The sequence below is a fragment of the Rhinopithecus roxellana genome, chromosome 1, assembly GCF_007565055.1.
Source record: "Rhinopithecus roxellana isolate Shanxi Qingling chromosome 1, ASM756505v1, whole genome shotgun sequence".
Classification (NCBI taxonomy): domain Eukaryota; kingdom Metazoa; phylum Chordata; class Mammalia; order Primates; family Cercopithecidae; genus Rhinopithecus; species Rhinopithecus roxellana.
The window spans coordinates 152632987-152658273 of record NC_044549.1 but is presented as its reverse complement, the minus strand read 5'-3'; the positions used below and the strand labels follow the sequence as shown (position 1 = coordinate 152658273).

Genomic DNA, 25287 nt, shown 5'->3' with positions numbered 1-25287 from the left:
CTCCTCCTCTCACCTCTTTGAGAAAAAGTTACAGTGATGTGGAGGATTAGAGCTTTCAGAAGCTCAGGTGAGTTCATTATTCAGGGGATTATATTTAAAGCATAGGGAAATACTTTGTATTAATATTTTATGAATAGGACTATATCTGTCTATCTGTGACAATTATATATTTGTTCAAGAATTGGAAGCCTGATCACAAGGTCAGAGTAAGGTCCAGCATTAGAATTTGGGGCATCTGAACTTAGGAAAATAACATTGTTTTAGTTTATTATATTTCCCTTTGTAAAATTTGCCCAGGAAAAGCTTCATAATTTCAAAAAAGCTTTTCTATCTTGTGATACAGATTGTAACAGACTTACATTTAGATTTGTTCTCCAAGTATCTCCATCTTCGCCACTTCCCCTGGTATTCCTGCTTTTCTTAGTGTCACTTTTGCCTTCTCCTCTCATCTCTACATTTTTCTTTTGCAGTTTTCATAGTTATTCTACTCGCATTCCAATACTTAAAACATCTGTATCGTATAACTCTGGTGATATTCCTGATCCTTCACAAAATGTTGTGTATAACTAATAAAATTACAATGTGTGTAAATACATAAAATAAAATAAATAAGGATAAATTAAAAATAAAAATAAAATGAAATATATAAGTAATATAATTATAGATAAAATAAAATAAGGATAAAATTTTTAAAATAACCTAACGGGTGATTTTTTTTTACATATATAAGAACCAACCTAGCAGGGACTTGCCATTTTTATTTCTGTAATTAAAGCAGATCTTGAATATGTCATGCCCGTTACATCCATTTCTTTTAGATTATTAAGAATAAGACATTGTTTAAATACTTCTTTCTACGTTTATAGGCTATATTTTTTAAAATGTATTTTATGGGTCTGTGCTTTCCCTGTGGCATTTCAATGATACAAAAATGAATTATAGGAACCAAAACATAACACTACTTGTTTCATCTTCAAACCTTAAGTTGCTTACAATGAAATGAAGGAGATAAGATGTTCACACATAATGAGAAAACACTGTCATCGAGTTTTTGTTTAGAGAGATCTAGGATGTCTTGGATATGCAAAAATGATAAAGTTGGTGAAACATTGAGGGACAGTTTGGATGAGTTCTCATTACTTGTTATTCCGATTCACATATCCCCTCTCTCTTCTCTCTTCTGTCCTCTCTGCCTTCCTCCCTTCTTCGCAAGGTCTCTTACTACCTTTCTCTCCCTTTGTCCTTCTGTTTTTGTCTTTGGTGGATGAATGTTTGTATGATGTCCATTCTGAAGCTGCAAGCCTCAAAGGCTCAAAGGCAGGTAATTCTCTTTTTGGAAGTCATTTTACAAAACTCTTTTCATGAACCTGTCTATAGGGAAATTTCTTCCTGTCCTGGCTGTGCAATGAACCATTTATTTGTTCTTATGGATACCAATACTTATTCATTATTTTAAACTTTGTCTTTTCTTTTTTTTTCCTCCTGAGAAGTCCATTTTGCTCTTTCTTCTGATTTTCCTACCTGTTTGTAAGAACAGGAATTAGTCTTTCCATGTGTCTATGTTGAGTTTTTTAATAACAAAATTTACTTTAATGAAAATTATAGAGGTTATAAGTTTAGGAGCTGTTGGGGAAATAAAATTTAAAAATCTCCCACCTGAGAAATTCTCTCTGTAAAAGTAGGGGAGAGAGAGAACACAGTTATTTTTTATTCTTGAGCAAGCATTAAGTCAGAATGTGATGTACATCATAGGTAATCCACTAAGAGATTGCAAAAACAGAAAGAACTCTTACTCATTTATGAAGCCAAACAGCCCATTACATACATTTTTTTCAAGATAAACAATAACTTGTCCTCAAGTAAGCTTGACAGCACCCTTTGTCACACATAGCTCATCCTAACTTTACCTGGTGATTGAGATGACCATCCATGTTAGCTGACTGGTTTTGGTCAGAGGAAAAACAAACTTCTCATGACAGGAGGTAGTTTTTTAACTTGGTGCAAGTTGCCTACCAAAGTTAGGGTCCAACACTCTTATAGAAACTGGGAGATAGGGGTGCTATCTCCCATGATGTTCACTTTTCAAAGAGATGACCTCTAGGTCTTCCTAGTAAAAGGCATTCCTAGGTCACAAAGCTGACAAAAGGCCTTGTCTAGTCTTCAAAAGGATTTATATACATTTCAAAGAGTGTAAAAAGTGCTCAATAATTGCACATTGGCCAAAGTAAATGCTCTGAGAAAAAGAGGGAGGAATCTTTAGGCTTCCTGGTTTTAATGTGTACTTATTCTGACAGAAGATAGGTCCTATTTCATTATGTTTAACTAAGCAGTTCAGAATTAAAGTTTTACTTTTTCTGAGTTTGAGATTCAGCCGAGGTTTGTCTTTGGCCTTGTGGTGATAAATTATACACCTCCATGTCGGAATCTGATTCGAAAATTCATTAGCATTTCTTTAATTTGTATTTTTATTGTGGTAAAATTTACCATTTTCACCATTTTTAAGTCTACTGTTTTGTGGCGTTAAGTATGTTTTCATTGTGCATCTATCGCCACCATTCATCTCCAGAATTTTTCACATTTCGTACTGAAACTGTAGCCTTTAAACTCTAACTTCACATTCTGTCCTCCCCTCAGCCCCGGCAACCACCATCATTATCACTTTAACCAACCTATTCAAAATGCCCACGAAATTTCAATATCCTGTCTCTGGATGAGAAGTGGAGAATTGTGTTTGCCCAGGATTTTAAAGACAAAGGTGTTTTCTTGGGAAACTGACTGAGAAAAACAACTTCAAAACCTTGAATGTGGTGCACCCATTTATACAAGTGATGCCACACTAATTATAAATAGCTGAAGTCTGTGCAGTTCCCCAGAAATGGCTCATTTGTGCCACTCCATTACTTTCAAACTGATAATAAAAAACCTTTCTAGTGAAAGATTTTTTTTTTGCATGTAGCTCAGGGATTTGACTAATGTAGATTTGGCATTTTTCACAACCCTTGCTCCAGTGAATTTTTATCTTTCTTAATTGATCTTTTGGACACAGCAAGCGAAATATTGAACACTTCATATATTTTGTTTTATAAACTGCCATGGACATTGAGGAGAATGATGTGAAAGAATCAGGGCAGACGATCTGCTGCCGTCAGAGAACCTTATTTAAAATCAAGCTTTGCTATTTGATTATCGTGATATCTTGAGTTAGACACTTCACCTTTTTGCACCTAATTTCATCATCTGTAAAACAGGAAAATTATATTCCTTTTTGAGTAAGTTGTGTGAATATGAAGTAAAATAAGACGTGAAAAGAAGCACTGTGCATAGTGTTAAAGCATGAATTATTTCAATTGAATAATGTACTTAACATGCAGCAGAAATTTGGAAAATGCTTGTTGAGTGAATGAACAGATGTTATTCTCAAAGTTAATTTTTCTAGGGTTCTCTCTTCTATACATGTACTCCTGTCTCTGCTTATAACCTCCCCTCTCTTGGTTTTCCTCTGATTCCTGATCATATCCTCTTTTCCTTACCCAAATTACGCTTCCAGTTTAAAAACTCCAGATCTCAGAGTTTGGGTAGTGATCTGAAAGGGCTCAAGGAATTTCTGTTATATTCTTTCATAGAAAACTCTTCCTTTCTAAATGGAACTGCTTCCTGAAAGCTTTTGGGGGTTAGAAATGGCAATTAGAGTTATCCACTGTAACATACACAAAGATTAAGGAAATTGTTTTTTTGCTAGCAGCAACAGGCTGAGAGGAGTTCACCCTAGCCAAAAAAATTAAAAATAAAAATAAGATGAGCTGCAATAATGTTAACTCAGACATGTGAATCCAAATTAAACAGAATTCTTGGTGTAATTCCAGGCTGTTCACTCGATGGTCATTGGGTGGGGGCTCACTAAGCAACTCTTGTTCAGTGTCACCATACACATGATAAATGCAAATGTATGTATTATAAAGCAGCATGACCAAGGCTTACACTGACAAAGGCAGATGGCAATGCAAAGGTATTCTCTTAAATGCTCCTTGCCTGACATGTTTTAGTGGAAAAGTCACCCCCACCTATGATGGTCTGAGAACGAAATGAGTGTTGAGAGACTGAAGGGGCAGAAAACGCATAAAGGAATTATAGTATTTTCCTGGATTGAGAAATAGCCTGTAGAATCACTCTGTTTAGAAGAATGTAATCATTCAATGAAAAATCCAAAGCGTTTTCTATATGCCAGGCTTCATGCTAGACCCTCAGAGCCAAAAATGAATCAGAAGTGGACCCTGTCAGCAAAGGTCTTAAGAGAGAAGACATACACACTTAATTAATAGTACAAGAGAACAAAGTACATTACTGAGACTATATGGGAAGCATAGCTAGCGTTTTAGGGAGAAGGGAGAAATTACATCTGACAGAGGGAAGCAGGGAGGTTTCATGAAAGAACTGGTTTCTGAAATATGTCCTGAAGGACCGGTGGTATTTGTACATGTGGAGAGGGTAATGAAGGGCATGCCAGGCAGAAGAAATGAGTAAAGGGGAAGGCATGGGGTGATCTGTAGCAGTATCTGTATTTGTACCTGTGGTGGGAGTGCTTGCTATATGAGAAGTAGTGGTACAGCAAAGGGTTAGAAAGAGAGTTTGCTGCGCTGCCAGATCGTGGAGGATCCAGAATGTCAGTGAAGGACATCAGGGAAGCAGCACTAGGATATGATGTGTGAGAAAATTGCTTTGGTCTTTGTCATCAGTCAGCCTTTACAGGTGTTCCCATGGCACCCAACCCTTACCTGAGAACCTTCTTGTTTGCGGTGTGGTAAATATCTCTTCCTTTGGATTTAGAGAAGGAGATTTCAGTCTGTTTTTTGTATATTAGAGAATGGAAAGAATATTTACATGCAAAAACTCTTAGTATTTGGGTCACCTTAATAAATACATACATTTTCTTCCCTTTTTCAGAAACAGCAGAACAATTGAAAATAATAGCACTTTTAATTTTTCTAACATTAAGGTCACATGGGTGAAAGGGTTATTTGCTCGGTCTCATAGGTGCTTACTCCTTTTATCATTGGAAAAATAAAGGCTCCCCTCTGTTTTCTGACTTTTTCTGTGTGGTATCTTATGTTCTGATTTGGCAACAGTCTTTAAGAATCCAAAATTCTGGAAGTAGTGAAATTATAATCAACTCCAATTAGCCACACTGGTGGAGCATAGCATTATCATACTTAAATCCACCAGCATGTCTTACATCTCATTTTAGCTCATCATTATGCCATTGTTCCTCCATCAGCTTGCCACAGGAATGGTTTAGCAAATTGGAGAAGTGATTTGAATTTCCTACTTTTTTCCCAATTAAAAATTCATGACCCTTACTCTAAAACTACCTCCAGTAGGAGTAATACACCCAGTGAGAGAATTTATAGGAATTCCTCAAAGCTTGGTCACTGTTTGGGGGAACTTACACAGTCAAACTCCATCTCCGCCCTTTTTTTCTGAAACAATTTCACTCAGCATTTCTAAACTGTGGCGAGGACCCTGATGCTTGGAGATGTTACTAAACAAAAATTACTAAAGTCAATTAGGTTTGAGAAACACTGTATATTATTACTAAGTAATTTAGTTTCACAACATGCATTAGCATCCTGAAAGGCCCTGAAAGAAGTCCTGTGGAAAAAGATAACTTTTGAACCTATTTCACCTAGTATTAATAATCTAATGTTTCTCTAAACTGAGGGTGAATTACTAAAACATCACTTTTCAAAATCATTCTGTAAAACCCTAAGCTGAACGATGTGGATCAATATTTGGCCTTCGGAGGGCCTAAGTTAATTTAAGAAGGAAATTTGAAAATATCAGGAGACTCAAATTAAGTAGGTACATTTATTAGGACTATGCATTGTATCCATCCTCTATTTACCCACCGGGATTTACGTGAATATATTTTCATAGCCTGGAGATCCTTTAAAACCCTGTCTGTGTTAACAGAGCTGCTACATCTGATATTATTTTCCTGAATCTGAAGAAACCAAAGCAGACTGAAATAATAAGACATTAATTTCAGCTGTAGAATTGCCGGCGCCGCTGGCCCTGCAGGGTTATTGCAGAGGGAGATTAATAATGCAGATCTGCCACCCTAGGCTTTGGAGTTGAAGTGCCCTGTTGTCATTCACTGCAGGATCATCCAGGTAGCCAGCATATTGATATGATTATTATTCCACCAAGGTTTTTATCTGCCCCTAGTCAATTATAGAACCACTTCCCAGCATCTCTCATTGACTTCTTATTTAAAATTCCCAGGGCCACAGCAGGCATTCGGGTCCTTTTATTGGAGACAGCTACAGATCAATGACATGAAGCAACATGGGATTTTCTGTAGGACATGACAAATGCTGAGATTGTTGCTAAGCAGAAGATAGACATTCAGATTCCAGTAGAAAATTGTGTTGCAGTGACTCCTTATCTCTAACACAAACTTTTAAGGCAATGACAAGAACATACAATGGAAATATTATGAGATTTTGTGTCAAGGCATTTGAGTTTGAACACTGGCTTCACTATTTAGTATCCATGAAGCTATAGTTCTTCTGTAAAATGGGATTGAAATTAAATGACAAACTCCTGGCAGCTTGAGGATCCGGAGATCTCTTTAGGTTGTGAGATGAAATGTATATATGTGTGAAATCCCTGCTGGGTATGCATGTATGTGTGAATCCCTACGAGGTTGTGAAGTTTTAATGTATAAATGTGTGAAAAAAAAAAAAAAAAAAACTTTGTGAATGACAGAGTGTTTTAAAAATATTTTTGTGCTGATGGAAATGGCTTTCATTCCCTGTGTAGTCATAATGGAACATACTTTACCTGGCCCCATTGCTTGGATGATGACCTATTAATGCCTGTAATCACCTAACACAGAATGTAGTAACTATCCATTAGTACGATTAGCAACTCCATGCAGGGTACATCCTTGAAATGACACGCAGAAGAAAATTCCTATTTCCTGTTGCTGTTCTTAGCCCAAGATTTTAAGGGACTTCAAACCTGCAAGAGAATATTCATCTGATTTGAATTTTCTTCAGTTCAGTTTTCCTTCCTGTTCTATAGATCAGTGGGAAAAGGTATGGCTTGTTTTGTTTTAATTTTCCCCGAAGAGCCTGTCTTCCTTATGCATGGCTGCGTCACAGAATATGCTACCTGTCTTCAGAGACCAGCTGCAGTGGCAGCTCGAAGGAATCTTTCCACCCTCACTCCTCAGTCTAAACCCCTCTTCTCTCCCCACAAGTACTCTCTACCACATTGACATGCAAGTAATTCCTTCCCCACAGCATGCTGGCATGTTGCTTGGACTGATTTGTATACTTAATAATAGCATGAGCAAACACAGCTAAATAGCTTTGTAGAGTTAGAGAAATAATAAGAGCAAATACACTTTTAGGTATTTTATATATGTTAACGCATATAATCCCCTCAGCAATCCTGGGAAGTGGAAATTATTATTCTCTCCACTTTGCAGGTGGGAGAAGTAAGTCACAAAGAGATTAAGTAACTGGCCCAATATTTCATAGGTGCCATGGGGGCAGAGCCAGGAATTGGTAATTTAAATAACAGGCTTTTAAACTATGAGGTTACAGTGAGCCATAGGCAAATTGGAGATTCCTATAGGTTGTGAGTTCCTGGATGTCTGGGGCAATGAAAATTTGTGTCATCTGTTAATATTTAGCATAAGTGCCCCACATAATAGGTATCCAGTTACATGAAATAGCTTTGCATTGGGAAAATTGCCCCTTGAAAGCTTGTGATGCAGCCACAAAATGCCCCCCTTGTCCTCTGTCAATACTTTTTTAGTGTATGTTCTGCATTCCTGCTCAATATGCTTGTCAAAGCATTTTAAAACCTCACATTAAGCACTGCTTGAGCACCTCTCTGTGAGTGAGGCCAGTGTTCTGTTTTTTGTAAGTAACTGTATGGTAAAGATAAGGCATACTTGTTGAAATTAGGGTTACTTGAGTCTTTAGTGGTTTATGGATCAGTAGATAATAGCACCATAAAATTCCAGCTCATTCTCATTCTGATGAAAGAGAAATTGCATGGTGTTACTTTATTTTCAACAAAGTCACCAAATGTCAATGCATATGAAAAGAACTCTGGCCATAGTCCTCCGCCCCCTCCCCCCATCCAGTGTGATCTGGTGGACTGAGGTCACAGCCCAGACTACAGGACTGGTGGGTGCGCATTGCCATCTGTCAGGATGATCCTGGTGCCCAAAAATTAGTGAAAGAAGCCATAGAATTTTCTCAACAGGGACACAGACTCACACAGACCTCCTCAGTGTTAGTTCATAAGGGGATTTTCTTTAACACTTTAGATACAGAAACATGATATTTCTTTAGGGCTTACTTTTTTGGCTTATATGAGTTCCCAGGAAGACTTGGAATATTATCTTTGTGTTTCAGGGACCAGACTGGGGATTAGAGCAGTGAGGATGCCTAATAGGCTGTTTTCTCCTATAGTCTGAGAATACCTGAAGGTAAAGGCTGTACTGAAGCCTCTGTGCTTTCCCCAGGTGGTGAAGTGTTGGCCTGGTGCGCTGTAAGTCTGCTGTGAACGTTCTGATTTAACTCTTGACTTTAACTCTTCCTAATAAAACTAGTTGTGGAAACTGAGGCATAAGGACAATAAAGTACATAGCCAATGTTATAGCACTTGTTAATGCCAGAGTCAGAACTAGGACAGAGGACTCGTCCTGCCCATTTCTCTGTGTAATGGAGAATGAGGAGCCCCTGAGTGCTGCAGGGTATGACGGAGTAAGCGGAGCCTGTCCGGGGTTTCTGGGTACCTGAACAGGAGGGGAACCGAGACCCTCATCTGCTGGATGCTTTCTATTGAGCCAATCATTTTTCTGAAAGAATTGGGGAAATGATACTAGGAAGTACTCTGTGAAGGGACAATCGACTGTATTGTGAGGCCAAAGATGGCTTGGATCCATTCAAGTCTGATTTCTGAAGATAGGTTCATTTCATAGGCAGTGGATCTTGATGGCTGTCACAGAACTTACAGTGACGTCTGTTTGAACCAGCCTTTTGAGAATATTCCATCCTTAGGATGACATATGGCCCGACTAGAGAATGCAGTGTGCCTGTGAATCCATATGTAAAATAAAAGTATCAACATCTCATGTTTGTATCATACTTCACGATTTATTAAGCTTTATCATAAACATGATCTATTGTGATCCTTGTGTCATCCTATGAGGTAATCCTTATTTTATTGATAAGGATCCCAGGGTTCAGAGGGGTTAAGTACATTATCCAAGGCCATGCAGTTAAAAAGTAATCAACAGCCAACTAGAATACAGGTTGACTATGTCCTAGAGAAATGTTCTTCCTACTACCCAGAAGTTGCCTTGTATTTGTATGTGTTTATTGCATAACAAAATTGGACTCTACACTGTGAACACAAACATAGATTCCCAGTCAAAAAAAGAGTGGTAAGAAAAAAATCTAAACAAAACAGATCAGGGCAGAAATTTCTCAGGTCTCTAAGACAGGTGTAGATATCTACCCAGAGTTTTTAGAAAAAGAATAGTTTATATTTAGGTAAAGGCAAGATAAGAGAGACTCTGGAGAAGCTGCAGAAGGGACGTGAGTCTTGAATTAGGCTGTGGGAAAGTTAAGACTTATTTCCTTTCAGTGATAGACAATTTGGTCTCAAGTGGAGTTTTAAAAAACATGTGTATCTTGTGGATTGAGGATTGATTTGGGAATTATGGCTTGGGCTCCCTCTTCTGCAATTAGAGTTTTCACTATGGCAGTATTTTCAATGGAACTTTCATAGGTATATTGCATAAAAAGAGGTTCATGGTCAAATTGTTGTGGAACATTCTCCTGTCATGCACGTCCGTGTGAAGAGACCACCAAACAGGCTTTGTGTGAGCAATGTGGCTGTTGATTTCACCTGGGTGCAGACAGGCTGAGTCCGAAAAGAGAGTCAGCGAAGGGAGATAAGGGTGGGGCCGTTTTATAGGATTTGGGTAGGTAAAGGAAAATTACAGTCAAAGGGGGGTTGTTCTCTGGCAGGCAGGAGTGGGGGTCACAAGGTGCTCAGTGGGGGAGCTTTTTGAGCCAGGATGAGCCAGGAAAAGGAATTTCACAAGATAATATCATCGCTTAAGGCAACGACCAGCCATTTTCACTTCTTTTGTGGTGGAATATCATCGGTTAAGGCAAGGCAGGGCATTTGCACTTCTTTTGTGATTCTTCAGTTACTTCAGGCCATCTGGGCATATAGGTGCAAGTCACAGGGGATGCCATGGCTTGGCTTGGGCTCAGAGGCCTGACATCTCCCTAGGGTTCTTGTCACATGACCAGGAAAGATTAGGCTCACAGACATGTAGAAGGGTGAGAAAAATGGGATTTATTTGGCAAAAAGGGAAAAAAGGGAAACAGGGACTCTCAACAAAGCAAGAGTCCTGTTAGGAGGCTTCCTGCCTCACAGATTGAATCCCTGGTTACCACCCAGGAACAGGAGGAACCAGGCTCCTCCCTCTTGCAAACAGTGTGAACCTCTGTAGCTCTACTGTGCGCAGGCTGGTCAGAGGTTCTCCAGGGATCCCTTTATACTTGACTGTCTCATTCTCCCTGAAAGAAGTACATCTAGCTGCCAATAGAATAAGGAGAAGGATGAAGACCAATCTGAACTGCTTCCTGCTAACAGAGGATGCTGTTTTGGGAAAATGACAGTCAGACCTTCCCTCAGAGGCCTATGTAGGGATCCCTGGCAGAAGGGTTCATCATCCAAGGCTCCGGTTGCAAGAGTGTTTGGAGTTTGATGGCCTGAATGTGAGAAGAGACAGACTGGGTTATTAGAAAACATGTATTAAAATGAAACAAGTGGGGGGTGAGGACAGCTCAAAAATCCCAAGGCCTTTTACCAGTTTGCACAGGCAGAGAGAGGCCAAAAGCCTGATTGGTAAAACAACTTTTACCCTTTTACCGGCATGTCAGGCTTGTGAGTTGCCTTCTCCTGAGCCCAACACTAAGCCAACTGGTTTAAGGTTTGGGAAATTAACTTTTCCCAGTTTGGAGGCTGCATCCAAGGGGAGTGTTTTGTAGTATGCAGACACAATTACCTATCAGTGAAGAGAGGGCAGAGGAGGAGAAAGGAAGAAAGAAGATGTTTTCTTCAAAGGAGTTCCAAGGGTTCAGGATGCATTTGAAAGGGGTACAGAGTGAAGATGGATGGCTACTCATCTAGAAAGAGGGGAGCAGGCATATCTGGTTCCCTTCTCTTCCTAGCAAATACCTGGGGTGCGTGAGGGAGAGAAGGAAGAGTGTCCTCTTTCCCTCTTCCATCCTTGCATCTCTGAGTCCCGGCAGCCTTGGCACATGCTACCCAAGGGTGCCAAAGCAGGCACCCATGAAACAGGGAGGCCTTAGAGAATAGGAATGATCTTCTCTCACCTATGCCTCTATTCCCCCTACTGTCGGTAGCCTTGGAGTTCCCTAGACCTCATTTGTGCCATGGATACTTGCATGACCTTTATCCATGAAAGGTAAGGCATACTTGTTGAAATTAGGGTTACTTGAGTCTTGGCTTAATCGGCAGGAATTAGCCATTCTCACCTCGACTGTGCCTTTTAACCTCTGTTATCACTGGCCTCTGGATCCCTTAGATCCAGTTGTCTTTCCTAGGGCTTTGACCCGAAGGTTGAAATTGAGTTTGGGACAATAATGTGTCTCATGGGGAATTGCATGGACTCCTTCACATAAGCCAAATGCTGAGGTAAAGCTATGGCATTGAGTCCTCCTCCAAGAAGGGAGAGAAGACGATGTCTTGTGACATTTCCAGATAACTGGTGGTTATAGTTATGCTTGCTAAGATTTGGGTGCATGGTGCTTGGCTTTGGTTAGTTCCTTTGGTCTTACTTTCCCAAAAAGCAAACCTCCGGGTGATGGGTATACTGTTTATTCCCATCACCTGGCAGGATTTGCAGCATTATTGCTCAGAACTAGAATATCGATCCAGATTTCTACATTACCCATCCTGTTTGCTCTTTCTGAGCTGCAGCCGGAGATTGCTGATTGGTTCACAGGAACAAGCAGGATTAGTCTAAAATGTAGGCAAAAACTTAAAAACAACTAGTGAGTTTAGAATTTAATGACAAAGGTATGATAAGTTTTGAAACATAATTTCTCTTCAGTCCTTATTTTTGTTAAAACAATAAACGTGGTAGGACTGACTTGTTTGCAAAATAGACTTTAGTCTTATGCTTGGCCTGATTATTTGCATAAAGTACAGCAAGAATAACTATTTCTATATACACCTTTTCGATTGGCTTTGGTGGAACTCTGTTCCACAAGGAATCTCGGATCAGACTTTTTAAAGCTGAGCCTAGCCATGGGTTTGTATCTTCAAATACCTGTGAGTTGGGTGATCCTCTCCTGTTAAGGTCCCAAGATGAATTTGGAGCTCCTGGGCTTGTTAGAAAGTGACATTTGCTTCTGACCACAGGTCAGGAACCCTATGCAAGGACTGCGTAGACAAGGGTATGAAGCCAGTTTTTTTCCCCAGGGGTTTTCATTGGCTCTGCAAGTCGAGCTTGACTCCTTGAAGTGGAGCATACCCTTCAGTCAAACTCTTGGTAAAACAAACAGTTTCTGCATTTGTGTCTTGTTGCAAAATAAAAATGGATGCTTATTTTACTGATCAAACAACCATATTGCCGTAAATTAAAAATACTCACAGATAGCTTCCAAATTCTGGAGGAACCAGAGAGAGAGAAACAAATCGGCTCCAAATTGTCCTCACAGGAAGATACCTTATTCAATTATTAAAGGCTGTAAATAGTTCAAAGTAAGTTTCCTTGACTCTGAAAAGCAAAACAAGGATCAGCAATATTCCAAGTAAAAATTTAAAATATTGTTTCAGTTTTCTCAGTTCAGTCTGTTTAGTTCTTGTTTTGCTTGATATTTGTGAACACTGCAGCTCTTTATGAGTCCTGTACATTTTTCTTTTATTCCATTGTTACAATCTGCAAAGTTATCATAAACCTGTATTTAAGAGCCCCTGTCAAAGTTTTATAGCTCATTGTAAACAATCTTTGGAAAAGGATTAAAACAATTCAACAATTGTGTGTGAATAACAAAATGTCCAGGGTAGTTACAGTTAGAAACACAATTGACAAAGTTTGGTTATCTCTGTGGTTTACAATAACTTAATATAACAAACTTGTTATGATTGATAGAATATACTCACACATTAGAATTTTAGAAATCCCATACAATTTTGGAACATATATTAGCATTATTCACCAAAATATTTCCTAAAGAAGATTGAACATCATTTTGGCAAGCCAATGTACCTAAACGGTTAAATAATCCTTTTACCTTTCTTTTCTGGACACTCCAGTGACCCTTTGAAGTATCCAAAAAGCCAGGTGTCAGGAAAGACAATTTTGTAACTAAAGTTTGATTTTAGGAAGCCTGATAAATATGTTAGAGGTTTAAAACATTTGATGTTCTGAAATAGAATTCCAGATTATGATAAATTATTTTACAAAAATGATGACTCAGAAATTTAACAAGCAAAAAAACCTTGTATAGCCCTTTACAAATTTTGCTAAAGAACAAATTTGTGCCTTAAGAGTACCTTGTTGTGCTTTTATTTCAATCCTCAATTTACAGAAAAACCATATAATAATTGTTTGAATTTAGTCAACATGTTCACACAGGGAATTTTTGCAAGATTAATTTTTACACTCCTTCTACTGCTTGTTTGAACTTTTAGCTTTATCTTACCTAATTTAAAATAATTCTTTAATCCCAGGCAAGAATTTACATTTCTCTCAAAGATTAAAGTCACGTAAACTGAAAGGTACCACAGCTTTTGTCTTCCCTTTTGAAAACATTTGCTCCAAGTGCTTATCTTCCTTTAGGACAATTAATTAGAGCTCTTTTTATAGACATCACACACAAAATACGTATATGACTACACAGACATGCAGAGGAAAACCCATTCCCCACAAGATCCTTCATTTGGCAATCTCATATTTGGATTATTAGCCTCTGCGTGCTTTTAATTTTGGGGATTCCATGAGAAAAACAGAGGTCTCTCCCCTCTCATGCAGGTGTTAAAAGTGGTGAGGCAAAATGGAGAAAAATAATTTAGTTGACTTAGAAAAAAGCAAAACACTTTTTCCAGAAAAACAAGGTCCAAGAAAAGGAAAACATAAAGACTTTTTAAATATAGCTATAACTTGGATATCCACTTTTAATTAAGCTGAGCACTCCTTAAGAAAATCCTTTTAACTCCCTTATTACGCGACAAGTGGCCAATATTTCTGGCTTTCAGATTTTACTAAAGGCTCAGAGAAAGGAAAATCCAGTGCAGTTTGTGGAGGGGAAGGGAATCAACAAATAACAAAAGCTCATACAGATATCAAACCCGAAAGGACTCATTTCCTTAGCCAGGATTGAGTCCGGGCCATGGGTAAGCTAAACAAAGCCTTGCCATGGGGCTACATGCCACGGCCCCAGGGACATAAAACAAGATAGAGGCCTATAACAAAGTATTTTACAGACCCTATAGAAAGACTGCAAAGCACACCATGTTGGCTACAGCTTAAGACCAACCTCACAAATCCTTTCTCATAATTAAAACTTTACAGAGAATATAAACATTGATCCTTATCATTCCTAGCCTAGTAAAATGTCTTCTTAAAGGGAAAAAAACAACAAAAAATTAATAAATAAACAACAACCATACTTAAAGGTCAACTCCTGACCTGATGGAGAAAAGGAAAGGAAAAAAAAAATTACATGCCTACGGAAGAACCTCTTATTCTTATGCAAATACGTTCCTCCACCGGGGAGAGAAACTTAATTGCTGTCCAATGGGATTGAACCCCTTGGCCAGGGAGGGGAAGATGCCATGGATGCCTGGCATTCCCCAGCCCCAGCTAGGAGGCGAGGGGGAATGGGGGAGCTATTGTTTGCCTGTCCATCTGTAAGAAAGAAGGAAAAGGCCGTGGAAAGGCTAGGTTGGACTGAGGCCATCTTTCCTAACACCTCGTAGTGACAGTTGTGGGGGCACAGTTTCCCCTACCCTCAGAAGTCTGAGGATGGAAAGGTTTAGAAATGAGAGGGAAAGAGATTTCTTGGTTTGCATCTCACTAACCCTTTCTCAAACCCCATGTTCTGGGCACCAAAGAAGTTGTAGGACTTTCTCCTTTGGGTTCTTGTCACACAACCAGGAAAGATTAGGCTCACAGACATACAGAAGGGTAAGAAAAATGGAATTCATTGGGCAAAAAGAAAAAGAAAGGAAACGGACTCTCAGCAAAGTGCAAGTCTTGCTAGCAGGCTTCCCACCTCACAGATTGAATCCCTGGTTACCACCCAGGAGTAGTAGAGACCAGGCTCCTCCTGCCTGCAAATGGTGCAAACTTTCATGACTCCACCCCCTTCAACCAGTGTGTAGACAAGTCGAAGGTTCTCCTGGGGGCCCTTTATATTTGGCTGTCTCAAAATGGTTAATGTTGTGTTAAGCCAAGCTGACCACAGTATTTACTTGGCAGATTACCCCAAGCATTTAAAATGCCAGTGTGTATTGTGAATCTCCAAGAGATATGTGATATGTTACTTTTCAAACTTATTTTTTGGCCACGTGGTCCTTTTGCAGATTGCTCAGCACAGGACATGATAATTTTCATTTCAGATTTTGGAGGAATTGTATCCTACTTGGCCATTTGCTTTCTTGTTGTTTAGTGTGTGTGTGTGTGTGTGTGTGTGTGTGTGTGTGTGTGTGTAACTTTGCTCCCTACCTGTGAGATCCTTGATTAAATGAACAGATGAACAGTGTTTTTATTTCTATATATTGCACAACTTCTATTAAAGTGTATAAAATAGGGGCTCAATAAATACATTGATTTGAATGAAATTTGAGGCTGTAGATTCAGAAGCTAGGGAATTACAGGTTTTATAGAGAAATCCATGAAAACTCAGCCACAGTTTTGTTACTTCTGGCCTTTCTAACAGCTTGTAGAAAATGCCTTTCTCTCGAGAGTCTCACAGACAGGATCGTGATCTTCAGACCATCCTTTTGAATTAGAGAGGTTATTAGTGGCAATGTTGTTAAGTGAAATTTAAGGGGAGGAAACCTCAGATGGCTAGGAAACTTTTCTACGCTGGGAAAAGTAATTAATTTCCTAACCTGGAGGTGACTGGATCTTAGTCCACAGGTGATATGTCTGTTTTATGCCTGTGGTGGTGATAATTTCACCTAATTCCCTATTTGAACTTCAAATGGCATCACATTGCCCAAGTGATATGCTCCTTCCTCCCTCCTCTCTACTCTGCTTCCTTCTCTACTCCCTACTCTCACATGTTTGAAATGCCTCTGCTGCAGCAGTGTTCTCTGTGCTGTGTCAGGGGAGGGTTGGATGACAAGAGAAACTTACATAATCTCAAATTTACAGAAGAAGTTACAGTACAGCAGAAAGAGCATTTTTTTTTCCTGATCCATAATCCCAAATATGTTTTAATAGCCAAAAGATTCGTTTCACGATCAGGCATTGCATTTAGTTCTCTTGCCTTGCTTCCTTTAGCCTGCAACAGTCTTTCCATGTTCATTAACGTCCTACCTTGATACTTTTGAAATTTACACACCAGTTGTTTTGTAGAATGTTCCTCTTTTGGGTTTGTCTAATGTTTTTCCATTGTTATTATTAAAAGTATGTGGTTTGAATACCTCCAAATTGCAAGCTTCCTGAGGAAGGGTACAGTTTCTCTCCTTCCTCCTCCAGACTGTCCAGAGATTGATACATATTTGCTGAGTGAATTAAAAGTAGTGTCCGAGGGTCTCATCATAAATTACTCCTCCTTTCAGCCTTGAAGTTCCCTGTCACATTTGTGTTGGATTTAATCTGCTTTCTTGGTTTAAAATTATATATAGATAGAGCTCTATCTATCTATCTATCTATCTATCTATCTATCTATCTATCTATCTATCATCTATCTATCTATCTATCTATCTATCTATCTATCTATCTATCATCTATCTATCTCTCTCTCTCTCTCTCTCTCTTCTGTTAGTTCTGTATCTTTCTTTAACCTCTTCCTGTTTTCTTAAATACGCTTTAACCAATGAAAAAGTTTGTCCACATTTTTTACAGAAGCACGACATATTGACAGTACATAAATATTGTATTCAACTTTTTCATTTTGTTTACATAGGCATCGTCATGTAGTCATCACCTAAGAACTAGAACATTAGCTGGCCCTAGAAGCCTCACTCTTGCCCCTCCCTTTAATGTCTCAAAGGTAATTCATTTTCCGATTTAAATTAAGCAATTTATAAAATATTTCCTTATCAACTTTAAGTTCTCTACCCCTTCTGTTTCTTCCAAATTTAAACAAAACCAAGCAAAAACTTTAGCTTATTTCATAATAAACACCAACTGTTATAATATGTAGCATTATATATATATGTTTTCACATGTCACATCCTTTGATCCTCTCTATCTGCCCTATGAGATAGTCAGGACAGGGATTTTTACTGCTATTTTAAAAATGAGGATATGGGGCCTAGAGAAGGGAAACTTCCTGAGCCATGATTTTTCCAATTTCCAATTTCATCATAGAGCCTATCACAATAATCTTGGCTTTTCTGTAATTTGTCAAGGCCAGACTTGACAACTAAAACTACCTTCTTTGAAATATTTTGAAAATACAGCACTAAACTTGGATCTAGTGCACACAAAGTATAGGGCATGGCAAGTTTTGTCCAATACTCAATGGTCAACTTGAACCACGTAATTTGGGCTCTTTTTTTGTAAATAATATTAATGGTAGCTCACATTGTCTACTATTCCATAGTTCCTCAATTATTTCACATCTATTATCTCACTTAATAATAGTTGATGATAAACAGCATTTGCTGAGAGCAGTTTATGTTCCTGGACGGTGCTAAGCACTTTACAGCAATTATTAAGACTTTCCTCTCAACAAATGGTGAGGTAGTTATATTAGTTTCTGTCATTCCCCAGCCTCAGTGTCCCTAAGTAGAGAGTTACTTAATCATCAAATTGTCCTCTGGAGAGAGGGTATAATGGAACAATTCCTTACCTTGTTTAGAAGGATCCATGAACCCCTAGCACATCAATCTTGAATTAACCATCAAGACAGTGAGCTAGTTACAAATCTTCCTAAAAGGTCAATGTGAATATTCCTCACCTCTTCTCTCAGGCTCTCCAATATCACACAGTCGAACAAACTAGGAACTTCAAGTTCAGTGCTCTTTTTAAATTGCTCTTTCACCTTCCTCTCACTGAAAACCCAGTTCTAGTTCTCCCTTGTGAGGGACAGGACTTCATGATGATATTTCTTCCCTCACTCCACGGAGCATGTTGCTATTCGAAATATTAAAGCACAAAAGGGAATCAATCTGCTCACATTCTATTCCAAGGTTCTAAAGATGGCAGGTGGTGTATTATGTATATATGTCCTCTCAGAGTGCTGAGCACTTTGAAGCTGTTTCCTAGAAAGGGAGAAGGCAATATCTAAGAGGAGTGTGCTAATGGTTTCTGATGAACTTTGACTCTGCTGTTGTATCAGTAAAGGTTAGCAGTACTGGCTTGGTAAGCTGAAAGTTGGGGCATTTCATTGATCTCTCCATGTGCCTCCACTGCTAGGCATTTCTGGAATATTCAGTGCTTAATGACAAGACTGTGTTATTTTCAAAGTAAATGTTGAAAATAGAAACCATATTTAGGTTAAAACACCTTTCTTTAAACTGTCGAAAAGCCTTCATAAATCAGTTGTTGAGTTTTTAAAAGAAAAATCATACCACTTAAAATGTAATTCTTTTTTTTTTTTTGAGACGGAGTCTCACTCTGTCGCCCAAACTGGAGTGCAGTGGCTGGATCTCAGCTCACTGCAGACTCCACCTCCCGGGTTCACGCCATTCTCCTGCCTCAGCCTCCCGAGTAGCTGGGACTACAGACGCCCACCACCTTGTCTGGCTAGTTTTTTGTATTTTTTAGTAGAGACGGGGTTTCACCGTGTTAGCCAGGATGGTCTCGATCTCCTGACCTCGTGATCCACCCGTCTCGGCCTCCCAAAGTGCTGGGATTACAGGCTTGAGCCACCGCGCCCGGCCTAAAATGTATTTCTAATTAATGCACTGTAACGTTAACTTTTTTGGGAGTACAGCTCTGTGAATATTAACTCGTGTATCCAGTCAAGTAACCACTGTGACAAACGGGATACAAAACTGTTCTGTTTCCCCAAACAACTCTCATGTGCCCTCCTTTTGGGGTCATACTCTCTCCCATTATCCCTAACCCCTTGATCTGTTCTCGGTCACTCCAGTTCTGTCTTTTTGAGAGTGTTATTTAAATGAAATCATACAATAGGCATCCTATTAATGTTGGTTTATTTAATTCAGCACAATGCCTTTGAGATTCATCCAAGTTATTATATCAACATATATAATGCTCACTGCTTAGTATTGCTGAGTATTATACTATTTCTTTGGATGCCACAGAATTTGTTGATCCATTCACTGTAGAATGACAATTGAATTGTTTCCAGCTTTAGGCAATTAATAATAGGGCTTCTACAGACATGCAGGTATAGCTTTTTGTATGAAAGTAAGTTTTCATTTCCCTTGGACAAGTATCTAAGAGTGAGATTACTGGGTGGTATGGCAAGTTTATGTTTAACTTTGTTAAGAAACTGTTAAGCTGTTTTCCAGAGAGGGTGTATGGACATTTCATATTCCACCAGTATGAGAGTTCCAATTGCTTTGCATCCTGTTCATCACTTGGTATTTTCAGGATTTATTTTCTAATTTTAGTCATTCGGAAAGGTGTATTGTAGTATCTCCCTGTGGTTTTAATTTGCATTTCCCTGATGGCTAATGACTTTGAATGACTCTTCATGTGTTTACTTGACTTTTACATATCCGTTTTGGTAAAGTGTTTCTTTATGACTTCAACATTTTAAAATTGAGTTGTTTCTTGTATGACTCCTCCAACTTTAGTCTTCTTTTTCAAAACTTTTCTCAATGTCTTAGGGCTTTCTATTTTCATATAAATATCAGAATCAGTTTCTCTGTAACTAGAAAAAAATCTTTCTGGGATTTTGATTGGAATTACTAAATCTGTAGGCCATCTTGGAGAAAATTGACTTCTCTATGTTGAGTTTCTCAGTTCATGAATATGGTATGTCTCTTCTGTTATTTTCTAGTACCATTTTAACAAATTACCAACAACTTAGTTGCTTAAAAAACACCCATCTATTGTTGCACAGTTTTTGTGGGTCAGAAGGCCAAGAACAATGTGGCTTTGCTGGTTCTCTGCTTAGGGTTTCATAAGGCTAAAATGATGGTGTCAGCAATATTGTGTTCCTTTCTGGTGACTCTGGAGATGAATATATTTCTATTCCTTTAATAGTTACTGGACTATTCAAGTCATCTGTTTCATCTTAGCTGAGCTATAGAAGTTTGTAGTTTTTGAGATATTAGTCCATTTTATCTAAGTTGTGGAATGTATGAACCTAGTGTTTGTAATATAGCCGTATGACCGTTTTAATGTCCCCGTGATCACTAGTCATGTCCCGTCATTGATTTCTACTTTTAGTGATAGTACCTTTTTTCCTTACTTAATGTATCACCTGGCTTGAGGTTTATGTTTTATTGTTCTTTTCAAATAACTAACTTCTGGTTTCTTTATTTTTCTATATGTATATATTTCCTCTTTTAAAATTATTTGAATTCTACTCTATAAAATTGGCTTTATTATGCTTGTTTCATTTATTCTTCTTTCTCTAGTTTCTTCAAGTGGAAGATTAGATTATGAGCTTACCATCTTTCTTCTTTTCTAAGATAAGCCTTTAATGCTACAACTTACCCTCTAATCACTACATTAGCTGCATCCCACACACTGAGTATGTTTTATTTTTATTTTTGTCAAGTTAGAAGTATTTTCTAATTTCCCTTACAACTTTCTTTTTGACCCATATATACTTTATTTTAACACATATATTTTAATTGTGAAATGTTTGGAGATTTTCCTATTATTTTTCTGTTATTGATTTCTAGTTTAATTCTATGGGGAGAGAACATACCTTGAATTCTTTTAAGTTTGTTAAAATTTGATTTATGATACATGATATGGTGTATCTTGGTGAATGTCCTATTGAAAAGAATGCATTATTTTTTACTTTTAGAATCCTCAAACAGTTGTTCCATGTAATATGCTCATGTTTTATAACTGCATTCATTGGGAAAGACAGGATGAAGAATATTTACTTCATTTTACCCCAAATCAGAGGCTTTCATGTCACTTTGCCAAAACTTTCACTTACTGATAAATATTGTATTTGAAATGATCTGCACAAGGATCCTATTTTCAAAAAAAAATCCCAATAAACTCTACAAAAGATTATGAAAATAACTCTTATGTCTTAATAAATGCTATCCCTTTTCTGTAGAATGGAATAATTAATAGCTTTTCCTGTTTTCTTCAAAGGCTTGTTTATTATATCTTAGGTAAGCACAGAATGCAAGACCTACTCAGACTTTTTGCAATAACTTAGAGAAAATAAAAGGAAAGATCTGAATGGGAGTAGGGCAGGATCGGGACTCAAGGAAGTGATTTGACTACAGGGTTGATCTTTCATGGGGATGGCCTTCTGGGGTGTTTTCCTTGGTGTGAATGTCCAAGTTTTCAAAACGGCGAATGTTCATAGTTTTCAGTGGGCAGGTCATAGAAAAGGGTGTCAGTCAACCATGGCAGGAATGAAGCAGGTTTAGGAGTTTCATGGTTACAGGAGGTTTATCTAGTTGACTGCAAGCCTTTACAGGGACACAAGGTAGGCTCCTGGAAGAAGGTGCCGACGAGCACCAGGTTGAAGGCCTGAGTGGGTGTTTTCTGAGTATAGAGCTAGATATGGGATCAGGAAACTGAGGGACAAATCCAATCGTGTGACCTGGTGAAATGCTGCTGTGCGGAAGGCAGGCAGAACAAATGGTGTTTCAGGGCAAATCCCACCTTTGGGGCAGCAAACCTAGTTTCAGCCTGTCACCGCTGGCTAGATGAGAGAATCTAGTGGTCAGATTGGGGTGATAAGGGGATGCTAATGATGACCAGGTCTAGAGAATGCAGACAATACAAAGTTTCACATGCAGAAATAGATGTTAAGGTGCTGAGTACATGTTAAGACACATCTTTAACATTGTTGTCGATTACAGAGAACTAAGTACATTTTAAATCTTCTTGCTAAATGATATAGGCCTTAAAGTTGACATACTGGGAAAAATGGGATTAAATATGAGAGATGTACCAACACGTAAGGGAGGGAGTATGAAGACTATCATGCAGCAAATAAAATGGATAATGCAGGAAAGGCATTTCCATTGTGGGTTAGAATCATCTGAAGCAACAGCAGGGTCTGTTAGGCCCCATCGCAATAATCTAAAGCTAAGCTCTAATTTAGACACCGAGAAACTATGTTTATTACCCATGTCCCTTTGCTTTCTGATGGTTTCTCCATCTCTGACCCAGCACCCTCTCACTCTAAGACGCAAGAACCAAAAGTGTATTACTCTTTACAATACAATTCTAAGGCTGAATACTAGACAGTGCTAAATGGCCCAGCATTCTCTGAGAGGTTTCAGATCAGCCAAGTGCCTCCCAATAACACTGATACCTTCAATCTGTCAAAACCAGCCTTCTCAGTCACATCTCCTTTTCAGTCTGCTTTATGCTAATTCATCACAGGGCAGGACTGGCCCTGAATGTGTGCTTGCAGACAGGTGATCTGTAGATTAGCTTTGCCTTGGTGACCTGACTCTTTGCTGCCTTCAGCATAATCCAGTTACTCTTGGGAATATCAATTAAGGCCCTCAATCACACTAATTAGAATGTCTTCTAAATGTTGCCTTAGGAATTCAGCAGCTTATAAACAGGCAAACTGGGAGAATCTAGAGGTACGTGGGGGTTTTTAAATAGCCAACAGCAATTTGGGAGGGCGTATTGCTTTAGCATAGCTGAGAAGTGGGGCTGAAATTACGGTTCCCTGAATGCAATGAAATCTCTCGTTGCTCTTTGCTGGCAAGTTTAATGCAGAATTATTAATTACATTTATTAATGACTTGGATGAGGATATAGGTTGCATGCTGATCAAGTTTGTAGAAGTCACAAAGCTAGGAAGATAGCAATTATTGTGATAACAGATTCGGGAGCCAAAATGATTTCAAGACAGAATTTAGCAGCAATCTATCCAGTACGTGCCTGGCAGTGTTCTATAAAGTACAATTTGATGGTCATATTGCTCCTCTACTCAGAAAACTTCAGTGACTCCCTATGTGCTGTTTAAGTTAAATCCCAAGCCCTTAGCCTGTTATTTAAGGCTCTGCCATATTGTGATCCTACCACTGTCTGCTTTCCAACAAAATCTTCTGTAGTTCTTTTTCTAATACCTTGTGCTTGAGCGAAACTCAGTTCTTTTTATACTATTTTCTATATGTGTTCTATGCCTTCACTACCTTTGAGCATTATTCTCCACTAAAAGTTTCTTTTTCTCACACGTTCCTTCTGCCTCAAGTCTAAGTATCCAAACCAGTTCAAATGTCACCTCTTGTGTTTCGTCTTCTTTTATTGTCTTGGCTGGAGTGACCTCTTTCCTTTGCTAATCTTCAATAACACTTATCTGTTCCTCTCTATTTTTATCACTTTTTACTTCGTATTGCAGGATTTTTTTTTTTTTTTGTACATTTTAAGTTTCTGTTAGACCCTGCCTATGAGAGAATTTCTGTCTGGCAAGTCTTTTTATCTCGTGAGGGTCTCGGGATGTGTGTTCTATACATAGTTGATGATACTAAAGTGGCTTGCTTGGGGTTCATCTTTATTTTGGAAAAGTGCCTTTAGAGAAGATCCTACATTTTTCTCACCAGAGGCTTCGTAGCTATATCATAACAACTTGGAAACTCAAAGGATAAATCCTTGAGGGGATGGATATTCGATTTTCCATGATGTGCTTATTTCACCTTGCTTACCTGTATCAAAACATATCTGGTCCATATATATATATATGTGTGTGTGTATGTATATGTGTATATATATATGTATATATGTACGCATACACGTGCACAGGCACACACACACACACACAAACACACATACATATACCTACTATGTAACCACACACACAAAAAACTAAAAAATTTGGAAAAGAAGGAGAAAATGCTCAATACATGTTTTAATGAATAAATGAAAGACTGATGGAGAGAAAAAGATTTCCCCAAGGTCATAATACAAGAGTTGGAAGGAGGAGGTGCTGGGAAGAAAACATCATTTAATGTATCAGATGAAACAATAGCTTGTGATATGACGAGCTCTCCTGTGATTTGTGTACAACCAGGCTAAAAAAGGAAGCATGCACCAGAGATTTTTGGAGAAGTGTGGTCCATAGAGGTGATGGGAGTTGGAAGCTTGCATCGTCCTTTAGGGTGGCCACACCTCTTGGGTTCCTTGTGTAGTTTATACCTTTTGTTATAGTTTAATGTTCTTAAAATTGGCCCATTTTAAATGATGTTATGTGGTCATCTTATTTGTCAAATACCTCTTTGATCTGTTCAAGCTGCTGCGTACTTGTGGTTGTGAAACTTGTGGCATAGGCTATTTGTGATAATAATCTTTGTAGTTAGTCTGATGTGGATATAAATCCCATCTTTGTCACTTACTAGCAGTATGATCTGGACAAGTTACTAAGACCTCTGCAAGCATTCTTATATGGCTGTTACCTTCGACACAAAAAGCAGATTTCTTGAGCGTGGAATTTCTGCATCATCTTCAGGTTTCAGTATTTGTAACTCACAGAGGTTTTACCAGTGACCAGATATGTCTTGGGTAGTAGGAAAAGAAATACTTCACCGAGCTGTCAAATCTTCAGGTCTTTGGCATTAAATATCACACAACCAAATGTAAGGGTGTGGTTCACGCTAGTTGGCTGTTTCAGCTGCTTATCAATAGGAAGGCTAAAGATCATAGAAAGTAGACTCCTCCCCCATCATTTCTGTCTTCCAGTGAGAAGAGGGGAACATGAACAGCAGAGAATTAGATTTATATATTTTCCTTAATATAAATTCAGAGTGTGGTAGATTGCAGACAAAGTCTGAATCCAGGATTTCTAGACTTTCTATGTGTCTACGTGTCACTAAAAGGGAAAAGTGCCTGGATTGTAAAGTATTCCAACTAGAAAGGGAATGCAAAGAGGGGTAAGACGGTTGAATTTATCTGCTAGAAAT

At 38.5% G+C, this 25287-nt stretch overlaps 1 protein-coding gene across 4 annotated transcripts in view; it reads left to right on the top strand.

Annotated features, from left to right (window-relative positions):
- Positions 1 to 25287, top strand: part of IL1RAP (interleukin 1 receptor accessory protein) — a 152171-nt gene that overhangs the window by 24895 nt on the left and 101989 nt on the right. Inside the window, exon 2 of one of the 4 annotated variants that reach the window (XM_010385843.2) lies at positions 17211 to 17297. The exons of the other annotated variants lie outside the window; for them this stretch is intronic. Coding sequence (XP_010384145.1) covers positions 17287 to 17297 — 11 coding nt within the window. The 5' untranslated portion in view covers positions 17211 to 17286. The remainder of the gene's footprint in view (positions 1 to 17210; positions 17298 to 25287) is intronic. 4 annotated transcript variants of the gene reach the window in all.